This window comes from Mirounga angustirostris, unplaced genomic scaffold, assembly GCF_029215605.1.
Source record: "Mirounga angustirostris isolate CCGP_5_RB_7025 unplaced genomic scaffold, mMirAng1.0.hap1 SCAF_16, whole genome shotgun sequence".
Taxonomy (NCBI): domain Eukaryota; kingdom Metazoa; phylum Chordata; class Mammalia; order Carnivora; family Phocidae; genus Mirounga; species Mirounga angustirostris.
The window spans coordinates 47,824,432-47,835,149 of NW_026991724.1; the positions used below are offsets into that span (position 1 = coordinate 47,824,432).

Below are 10,718 nucleotides of genomic sequence, written 5' to 3' on the forward strand. Positions count from 1 at the left end.
CAGAATGTTCTCCTCGAAGCACCGTGGTCTGTAAAGAATTAGGGAGAGCTGGGTTCCAAGGGCTTACTTCTCCTTAGCTGTGCCACCTTGGCCCGAGTGACTTCTTTTTGAGCCTCACATTTTCCCTTCTGCAAAATGGGACTTTCTCCACCCCTGGGAGCTCTGGGGAGGACCGAATGGGTCACACCTGTAGAGGGCAGTATCCCTCTGAGCTCTTCCCACAGCAAGTGGCAGAAACTGGACTTGGGGGCTCAAATGAAATGAGCGGTCTGGTCTCTCCATCTCTTGGCCCTCCTTTCCCGTTGGCCTCATTCTGTGCAGGCTTCTGGGGGAGAAAGATGGCCCCAGGAGCTGAGGCACCCCATGGGAATGACATGGCCAGAGACCAGGAGGGCTGGAACCTTAAGGCACTAGGGCACTAGCCCCCCCCCCCCCGCCCTGGCAGACGGACCCCCAAGTGCTCCCCAGAGGCACAGGTGTGCTCACTGAGCGGGCCTGAGAGATGACCAAGTAATGGTATGACAGGTGGTTTAGTTCTCTGTTTAATGCCATTCCAGTGGATCTTACTAGAAGAAAACACTTTCCCGTTTGGAGTTCTCCCGTCTCACGGCACGGAATTTCAAGCTAAAGACTTTGATGCTTCTCCTTCTCGGTTACTGGGGACGAAAATGACACAGGCTCTAAGGGGGCAATTGTGGGAACTGCGTGAACTAGTTCAAGCATGTGAAGCACGCAGCAGAGGGCCCGCCAGACATATAATTTTCACTGCAAACCCCCAAATGTCAATGCCCCACAGAATCTGGTGACCATGTGGCCCAGCTGTGGGACGGTTACTCCTCGAGGGATGCTCTCATGTTCTTAGCTCCTGCCCGCTAAATACGGGGGCGAGGGACCGAGCGGTCAAATGGCAACTAACCACCCCCCCATATTTCCATACACCCTGGGGGGGGTGCTACCACGCCACGAGAAACATGGGCCCCAGTCACTTCCGGTTACAGATGGGGAACTGCAGTCAAGACTGTGCTGGTGTCTCCCCAGCCTTTCTGAGCAGTGACAGGCTCTGGGGCTGGACTCGGACTCACTGGTGACATCTGGCAGCTCACTGGCTGCTGAGCCCGTTTCTTCAGGCTAAGACCGGGATGCTAAGACCCACAGGGCCTCACCACTGTGCCCGTTCCCTCCCCGACCCATCTCGCTCTGCTCCAGCCACCACCAGAGCCACACGGAAGCCTTGCTGGTGCCCCACCTCCCGGAGGCCTCCTCCCGGGCTTCCCTCGGATGCACCCCACCCCCCGCAGATGTCCCTCACTAACGTATTAAATTCGCCCTCCCCAAACCCCGTCCCTGCTCTTCGCTTTCTTCATAGCATTTACCACCACCTGACAAACGCTGATTTTCTTTGCCCCTCACCCTGCTGCTCCTTGAACCTGGGACCTGGAGGGGGGGTCATTCTTTACCCCGGGTGCCCCACAGGTATCGGTCAGACTGGCGGGTGGAGAAGGGGGGTTTCCCAGTCGGAAAGGCTTTTGGGGGGAGCAAGGTGGGTCCGTGCCCCCAGGCCCACAAGCGCATCTGGGTGCACAGGGACTGAGAGGCGAGGCCAGCTGCTGGTTTATTTTCCGCGGAGGTAGTGGGGGGCGGCGGCAGCCACGGGAGGGGCGCCCTGCCCCGGCTTGTCTCAGCTCTTGGAGTAACGCCTCTGCAGCGATTCCCGGTAGAAGCGGAAGACGTGTTGCGAGGCAGCCTGGGCCGTGGCCAGGCACTGCTGGAGCTGGAGGCGGAGAGAGAGCTGGTGGTGCTGGGGCCTCCCTGCTCCCGCCCGGCTGACCCCACAGCCTGCCCCGACCCCGGCTGGTTCCTGGAGCTCCCAGGCCTCCTGCCTCCCCTGAAGTAGGGCAGGTGGCCAGGGGAGTATTTCAAAGGCCTTTCTTTCTTCCCCACTTGGTGGGCTCTTTCTTAGATAGGGAACAGAGAAAAAGGGGAGGGCTTCGGGGGTCTGATTCCGGCAGCTCCAGGAGCGTGGACAGGTGGGAGCAGGCATCCTGACCCCTGGAAGAGGCCTCATGAACCTGGCCCATCTCCAACTGGAGATCTAGAATTTCTGAGCCACAGGCCCTGTGATGCCAGATCATCTTGGAAGCTGTGGAATCTGGGACCCCAGCTCCTGAGCACCACACATTCCTAGGCTCATAGGAGGAACGGGTCGGAAGTGCTCTCGGAGACCAGAGCACTGGGATTCTGGGAGCGCACTGCTCTGAACTGGAGGTGCCTCACATCCCGATCCCAACCCGAGCTCTCTCCTCTCTGCTCTCATGACTGGGGCTTCCCTTTAAAATTCCCACAAGGGTTGGGCGCCTGGGTGGCTCAGTTGGTTAAGCGACTGCCTCCGGCTCAGGTCATGATCCTGGAGTCCCGGGATCAAGTCCCTCCTTAAGCAGGGAGTCTGCTTCTCCCTCTGACCCTCCTCCCTCTCATGCTCTCTGTCTCTCATTCTCTCTCTCGCAAATAAATAAAATCTTAAAAAAAAAATTAAAAAAAAATTCCCACAAGGGTTTCTGTGCCTACTATGTTTGAAAATGCCTTTTACATACAGAAGGGACGTAAGGAAGGGGCTCTCCTTCAATCTCGCAGGGTCCCAACAAGACCTCACATCCAGGAGGGATCTGGCCCTCACCCCATCTTCACACAGGTACCTCAGCATCGGAGTAGAGCCCCTTGGTGGTGGACATCAGCAGCTTCCGTTCCACGCTGTCGAGCGCAAAGGTCAGGACGGCCCGGGCCTCCTAGGGATGAGGTAGGAAGGACACCTGGACTCTCCCCTCGGGCAGAGTCTCAGCTAGTCCCAAAGAGGGGACCTGCCCTTCCCCCAGCCCGCACTCCCAAGTGTAGGTGTTTTGTCTACGCACCGCCCCTGCTTCCCTGGGCAACGCTCTTGGCCCTTCCTTCTGTGGAAGTGCTTCCCATGCCCCGATGCCACCCACATGGTCCCAACAGGGGCTTCCGGACACAGTATTCCCGCCTGTAGGGGTGGCCGTGCAGCCAGTCATCAGCCGGTACCTCTCAGCCCCCTGCTCCCCTTCCCGGCTCTGTCCCACCAGGGCTGGAAGCTGGCAAACTGTTTCCCAGACTCCCTGGCCAGTTAGGTGCCCCCGGTAATCTGGGGGTGAGGCTGAAGGACGGAGGGCCACATCCCGCCGTCACTGACAGAAGCAGGGGCTGTGTCGTGGAGGCTGGGGTTGTGGGGGGCTCCAGGGCCAAGCCAGGACGCCTCATGTGTGTCCAGACCACCTATGACTCCCAACAGTGCAGACTGGGAGCTCCCTACAGGCTGTTAGTGTCTGGGTATCGCCCTCCCTCCTGTTTGCTCCTTTGGCTCTTCCAACACGATCATGACCCATTTCCTGCAGTAAATTCCCTATCTGGTCTGAAATACCTCAGGTGGGTTCGGCTTTCCTGACGGGATGTGCCCATCACAGGACGGGGTGAGTATCTCGGAATAACCAGAGCCCTGGGTGCTGTGAACTTGAGCTGGTGAGGAAAGCATGGAGCTCTAGGGGCTGATCACAGGCTCGGGCAAGATGCTGGCTAGAGAATGGAACCCAGTGGAACCAATGTGCATAAGACAGCAGAGGCTGAGAAGCCAGACGAGGAAATCCTTATGGTATTTGAGACCCTGGGTCTAGCTGGACCTCTGTTCTGAGTTTCATAGCGAAGGTCCACACGTTCCCTTTTAACTTAAGTGGGTCTGAGCCGGGGTTCTAGCACCTGCCCTGAAGAACAGACCAGAGCTTGCCAGCTGGGACCGACGTGATAGGAGCCAAGTGTTTTGGGGAAGCGAGGCCGCGAGAGGCAGGGTCTGCTCGCAGCCGTTCACCAGCCCGGCCTTCAAACCTACCTTTTCTTGCTTGGCTGTGGGATCCAGCACGAGGGTGCCGTCAGAGTTCAGAGCACAGGTGACCCCACAGAAGAGGGCCCGCATGGGCACCCCTGCATCCACCAACGCCATGCAGGCGGCGTTCAGGCAACAGGCCAGGAGCTGGGTGCCACAGGGCGGGGTTAAGAAGCGCTCCCACCACAGGGATGGCCCACCAGCGCTTGTGGCCAGACTTCCCTAACTGACCACGGGGAGGCGGGAGGGCACAGTGCTTCTAGGTGGTTCTGGAATCAAGCAGCCTTGGGTTCCTGACCCGCCTTTGCCACCTCTCAGCTGTGTGAGCTTGAGCAAGTGACTTACTCTCTCTGAGCCTCAATCAGGGGTCATAACGATACTCGACAGATTTGTCCTGAAGCACGTGCCAAGCACTTTCAGGGAAACTGAAGGCGGGGAGAGGAGGAACCTCCCATAATCACATGTGGAGGCAGCCACCACCAGGTGACAGAGGGAGGAGCGAGCCCGGGCCTGGAGCCAGACAGCCGGCCCTCGCTCAGTTTCCTCTAGTCTCTGCCCCCAGCCCCATCACAGCGGCTAAGGGTCCAGCTCTAGGGTCAGTCAGTCCCAGCTCTGCCACTGCCCCTCCACTCCACCTCCCTTCTGGGCTTCAGTTTCCTGCTCTGTGAAGCCCCTCTAGAAACGCCCATTTCTGGTCCTCAGCCCCAACCTCTCACCCAACCACAGGGGTCTTTCTAGGCCAAGCTGCTGACCCAACTGCTCAGCCTGCTCAGGACTCCCCTAGCATTGCGCCAGGGCAGAGTGGAGGTCAACGGCACAGGCTTTGCAGGCAGTCAGGCCTGGGCGTGAGTTCTCTCTGCTGCCTTCCAGCTGTGTGACCCTGGGCAAGCAACTTTCCCTCTCGGGGCCTGCTTCCTCACTGCAAACATGAAGACACAAGAACACCCATCTGCCAGGGGCCTTGGGCTCTGGGAGCAGATGGCTTGGGCTCAAATCCTGGCTCCGCCAATCACTAGATAGGAACCGACCTTGCTGTGCCTTAGTTTCCCCATTTGGAACACGGGGATTATAAAAGTGGCACCTATTTGTTATGCTGTGAGAATTAAGTGAGTTAATATGTGTCAAGCACTCAGTAAGTCCTCAAGCAGTGTCTGCTATTCTGTTCTTCAACAAGCGGGTGACTATCAAGTGTCTGGAGGCCTTCTGGCTAACAGAGCAGGGGAGGCCATCAGGGAGCTTCTGAGGGACTTCCTGGAGGTGGCGGCCCAGGGGAAAGGATACAGAGCCAGCGTCGCTGACGACCTGCAGCACCACAGTGATGGAGGTGCGGGGGTGCAGCGTTCCCAATACCACAGCTTCACACGTGTTCCTGATCAGCCGCTCCCGGCTCTTCTCCGCGACGCCTGGGGAAATCAGGGGTGGGGTGGGGTGGGGTGGGGTTGTCAGCCTCTTCCCTTCCCTCTGGCTCACCTTCCTCCATATGCCCCACCCAAGGCCTCTGGAAAGGGCCTGCTGTCTCCGCCAGGGTTGGCGCAGGACCCTGCATGGATGACAGAGGATCCCCAGTGGGAAGGAGGCAGGGCCTGACTGATACCCACCTCACCCCTGCCCCCTCTGGCTCCAGCAAGGGAGCCTCTTGCAGGAGGAAAACCCCAGAGTTCCCTGGTCCCCTGCTGCTGCCCACTCCCATCCCCATGTACCCAGCCCCGGGAGTGAGGGGGCGAGTAAATGAATGGAATGTAAATGAGTGGAACGCCAGGTTAGTGGAGAGGAGGAGGGATAGAGCCAGGAAAGAGGAGTGAGGGAGGACAGACTAAGGTGGGGAGGAGACACCAAGAGCTGGGGAGGGGGGGAGGGCGGAGGGGGCACTGGGGACAGCGGTGAGGAAGAAGCTGGAGATCCTGCTGGGCCCAATTACCAGGCAGCCCGATCTTCGGCCGCAGGATCACCTCCAGGGTGGCCTTGTTGAAGATCTCTTTGCTGACCTTCACCTCGGCTGGCCCATACACGCCCGCCAGGACCGATGTATCCCCTGGGGAGACAGCAGGGGAGGCCTCATGCACATCTTGCTTTCCTGGGGCGGGGGGGCAGCGCAGCGCCCTGAGAGTGTGGGGACCAGGCCAGCAGCCAGGCCTCCCCACCCCCGTCAGCCCCAGTCCAGCCCACCATTTGCTGGCAGTGATTCTCTGAGCATCTGCTTCACTCACGTCTCTGCCTATGCTTCCTCATCTGTGAAATGGGGATGATAATGGCGCCTCGCCCATTGTGTCGATCATAAGACACTGAGGACACTGCGGGGCATGTGTGGATGTTGACTTTAGCTGTTGTTTACTTGTACAGAAAGTTCTTCCCAAGAGCTAACCTTCCTCCCCCTTACTGCAGTTGGTCTCAGCTCCTTCCAAAGCTTCCTCCAACCTGGCTCTCTTCCCTCAGGCTCACATCCCCAAACTCTGCAGGAGTTGGGACCCCTGAGAAAGAGGAGTCTGCTTCTCCCTCTCCCTCTGCCTGCCGCTCCCCCCGTTTGTGCTCTCTCTGTCAAATAAATGAAGTCTTTAAAAAAAAAAAGGGGGGGGGGAGAAGAAGCCTGGCTTCCAGTCCTGTCTGCCTCCTGCTGGCTCTGTAACTTTGGCTGATTGTGCTCACTTTTCTGGGCCTCAGTTTTATCCTCTGCAAAATGAAGAGACTGGACTACACCAGTGGCTTCCAAACTTTTCTCTCCATAACTCCCAATAAGACACATATTGCATGGGCGCCGCTCCACACTCATGCAAATGTCTGCGTGTGTAAACAGAACAAAGGCCTCACAAAACAACTCTTACTGTCACTGCTCCAACACACTCTGATGCTTTCTACTCTATTCCAGTTAATTTACTTTTCCTTATTTACTTTTAAGATTTTTAAGTGACCTCCACACCACACGTGGGGCTCGAACTCAGCACCCTGGAATCAAGAGTTACATGCTCCTTGGACGGAGCCAGCCCGGCGCCCCTACTCTATTCCATTTAAAAACAAAAACAGAAAAACACTACGGAACGCAGCTGTGGTTTCTCAAGCCCGGCTGCACACTGGAATCGGCTGCACACTGGAATCACTGGGGAGCCTGAGAAGATCCTGATGCCCAGCCCCCTCCCCCAGAGATTCCGATTCAACTGCGGGGGGGGGGGGGGGTGGGGACAGGCACTGGGCGCATCCGAGCTCCACGGGCCATTCCAGCGTGCAGCTGGGCCCACAATCTGCAGTGGGAAACACAGGGCAGGAGCACAGCTTCAAAACACCGGCCTGCACACAGAATCTTCGCGGTGCTTACAAGTGCAGAGGGGCCAACCTTGGCAGGTGCGCAGTGCATTCTGGGACTCCGCTTTTTTAACAACCCCGTTAAGAGACGCCGAGGCCAGAAGCGGGTGGGACATACTCTCCAGAGTCTGCATGGGGTCCTGGGGTTTGGGAGTTTTAGAACACGGGAGGGGCCACCCTCCTCAATATTTCTGACGTCGAAGAAACTCCAGGCATGTGAATGGAGCAGAAGAGCTAAGTCTTGGGGAGGACCTGGGAAGGTCCCCGGGGTCAGGGCACCTTTCCTGGGTTGGGGAGGAGGAGCTGCAGAACTGAGGGATTCTCTTGGCTCCCGGAGAATCTGCCCTCAGAGGGGAACTTAACCACACCGACAGAATGAGATCCACACAGTGGTCTTCATTCTTGTTAGTCTGGACGAGCTGCCTGTGGCCCCCATGAACCTAGGGAGACCCTCCCTGTCACCTTCTCAAGGACGTGGCTCCCACAATTCTCTCTTCTCTGGACCCACATCCACCTTCAACTCCTGCCCCATGTATCTGATCCCCATACAGCAAAGCTCCTAAAGACAGTCTCTAACTTGCGGTCTTTTTCTTTTCCACCCCGACCCCACCACTCCACCAGAGCAGCTTTTTTTTTTTTTTTTTTAGATTTTATTTATTCATCTGACAGAGAGAGACACAGCGAGAGAGGGAACACAAGCAGGGGGAGAGGGAGAAGCAGGCTTCCCGCTGAGCAGGGAGCCTGATGCAGGGGCTCCATCCCAGGACCCTGGGATCATGACCTGAGCCGAAGGCAGACGCCCAACGACTGAGCCACCCAGGTGCCCCAACCGGAGCAGCTCTTGACGGCGTCATGGATGACATACGTCCAGACTGTCCAGTCACAGGTCTGGAGGATGGATGCAGCTGGTGGGCCCTTACATCTCAAACACTTCTCCAGGCCCCAGGTCAGTGCCCTCTCTTGGTTTGCCTCCTACCTTCCTAGCTGCTATTCTCTCTTTTCCTAGCTCCTCACAGGTTAGAGGACCCAGGGTTGAGTCCTGTGATGTCTTCTCTTTCCCATCTACACTCCTTTTCTTGATTTCATCCAATCAGTGGCTGAAATACCACCTATAGCCAGAGGATTCCAAATTATGTGTCCAGATGGGGTCTCTCTTCTGAACTGCAGACTTGCATTTCCTAATGCCCTGTCCATGTGATTGCTGTGATGTCTACCAGGCCCTGCAAACTTAATGTTCCAAACTGACCTCCTCAGCTTCTCCCAGTACAGCTCATTCGGGAAAAACACCTCGGTTGTTATCCCTCTCCTTTTCACACCCCAACACCGAACCACCTACAGATTTTGTCAGTTTTACTTTCTTTCTTTCTTTTTTTTTTAAAGATCTTATTTATTTATTTGACAGAGAGATAGAGAGACAGCATAAGTAGCCAGAGCGGCAGGCAGAGGGAGAGGGAGAAGCAGGCTCCCCGCTGAGCAGGGAGCTCGACGTGGGGCTCGGTCCCAGGATCCTGTGATCATGACTTGAGCCGAAGGCAGTCGCTTAACCAACTGAGCCACCTAGGCGCCCTCAGTCTTACTGTCAATATACACCCTGAATCTCACCATCTCCACTGCTTCCACTCTGGTCCGAGCCACCACCATCTCCCCTTCTCTCCCATACCTCTACAGTCAACCCCACAGCCAGAGAGTCTGTTAAAATATATTCAGATCATGTCACCACTCTGAGCAAAATTTGGGAGCAGTGGCCCCCAGCTCATTCATTAGGCCTCAAATGACAGGCCATCCTCCTTACCTCTCTCCAGCTTCCTCACTGCTCCAGCCACACCATCTGCAGACTATTCCTCAAATATACCAGGCACGTCCTTGCCTCAGAGTCTTTGCCCCCCCCCCCCCCCGTTCTCCACCCTCAGTATGCTTTTCCTCCTGCTATCTTTAGGGTTTGCTCCCTTACCTTTAGGTCTTTATTCAAATGTTACCATCTCATCAAGGTCTTTCCTGACCATCCTGTTAAGAGTGCAATCCTTGGGGCCCCTGGGTGGCTCAGATGGTTAAGCGTCTGCCTTCAGCTCAGGTCACGATCCCAGGGTCCTCGGATCGAGCCCCCATCAGGCTCCCTGCTCGGCGGGAGGCCTGCTTCTCGCTCTCCCTCTGTCTGCTGCTTCCCCTGCTTGTACACACTCTCTGTCAAAAATAAATAAAATCTTAAAGAAAAAAAAAAAGTGCAATCCTCTCTGGCACACCCTATTCCCCATTCCCTACTATATTTTTCTCCACAGCATTTCCCTATATATTTTATTTAGTTATCTTTGGTCTGTCTCCCCAACTAGAATGTAAACTGTTAGGTCAGGAATTAAAATGTTTTTTATCAACGTATTCCCAATGCCCAGAACAGTGCCTATCTCGAGAGGAATGTTTACCTGGGTCAGGGAGTTGAGTCTAGTCTGAGATGCATTTGGCTAGGGCAAGGGGATATTTACCCAATAGGGAAGACCTGCCCCAAACTTAGAGAGAGACTCATATGGAGAGATGTATATCACAGTCAAAGGGATATTTACCGCATCTGTGGGGAAGAAGGGGGACATCACTCTCAATCTGAAAAGTATTTACTTGGGTAAAAGACATGCCACAGTCCAAAGAGTAATGAGGCCGGTGGTGGTGATCCACCAGTCTAGGGTATTTTTTTTTTTTTTAATTTTATTTATTTATTTGACAGAGAGAGACAGAGCAAGAGAGAGAACACAAACGGGGGAGTGGGAGAGGGAGAAGCAGGCTTCCTGCGGAGCAGGGAGCCCTATGTGGGGCTTGATCCCAGGATCCTGGGATCACGAGCCTAGCGGAAGGCAGACGCCTAACGACTGAGCCACCCAGGTGCCCCCAGTCTAGGGTATTTATGCATATGGACAGGTCCGCCTCAGCCTGGCGTGTACGGACCCTGCGTGTGCGTGGGGGAGGCGGGAGACGAAATTAGTCAAGAGAGATATTCACTTTGGTGGGGAGCGCTTCTCTATTCTGGAGTATTTGGTCTTATGAGGAGGTCTGCCCCTTTCTCATCTGAGTATTTGACAGGATTGGCGATACCGTCTCCCTTGCAGGCGGGAAGGAGAGATATGTTATTCTGGCACATCCGGTAGCATCCCCCCGGGCAAGAACTGCAACAGTCCAGGGGGGACATTTATCAGCTAGTGGCACTCCTTTGCAAGGTACACTGTAACATCCTTCTAAAACAAATACAATGTGGCGAACATGGCCCGCGCAGTATTTACGTAGGTTAAGTTCTTACCTTGCAGGAAAGAGGCAGAGCCGTCAGGCCGGGAGAGCAGGTTCTGTTCACACGCAAAGTGCCGGAGGCTGCAGCCAGGGCCCCGTGGGCCGGACTCTGTTCCGGACTCAGTGCGGATCTTGGCATCAGGCAGCATCGCCCCCTCCATCGCCCCAGACCCCACGTGCAGCCGCGGACTCTCGCTTCCGCCCTAGAGCGCGCGCCTGCGTACTGGCTGCGTATCCAGTGCGCACGCGCCGCTCCGGGGCGCCAGGA

At 56.1% G+C, this 10,718-nt stretch overlaps 1 protein-coding gene across 1 annotated transcript; it reads right to left on the bottom strand.

Annotated features, from left to right (window-relative positions):
• Positions 1 to 529: 529 nt before the first annotated feature.
• Positions 530 to 10,679, bottom strand: EXOSC5 (exosome component 5). Its single transcript, XM_045891587.3, has 6 exons — positions 10,464 to 10,679; positions 5,808 to 5,921; positions 5,171 to 5,292; positions 3,896 to 4,036; positions 2,694 to 2,783; positions 530 to 1,771 (listed from the first exon to the last, which is right to left on the bottom strand). Exons 1-6 carry the CDS (start codon positions 10,609 to 10,611, stop codon positions 1,679 to 1,681), a joined length of 708 nt encoding a protein of 235 aa, XP_045747543.1. The 5' UTR covers positions 10,612 to 10,679; the 3' UTR covers positions 530 to 1,678.
• Between the last annotated feature and the right edge of the window lie 39 nt (positions 10,680 to 10,718).

Bases quoted from the DNA above. Each gene is read 5' to 3' on its own strand.
- EXOSC5 (XM_045891587.3), bottom strand. From the start codon at position 10,611: ATGGAGGGGGCGATGCTGCCTGATGCCAAGATCCGCACTGAGTCCGGA. The intron at 5,293-5,807 runs GTAATTGGGCCC...TGATTTCCCCAG, and splicing joins GCCGAAGATCGGGCTGCCTG to GCGTCGCGGAGAAGAGCCGG. The intron at 2,784-3,895 runs GTAGGTTTGAAG...CCTCATCCCTAG, and splicing joins CCACAGCCAAGCAAGAAAAG to GAGGCCCGGGCCGTCCTGAC.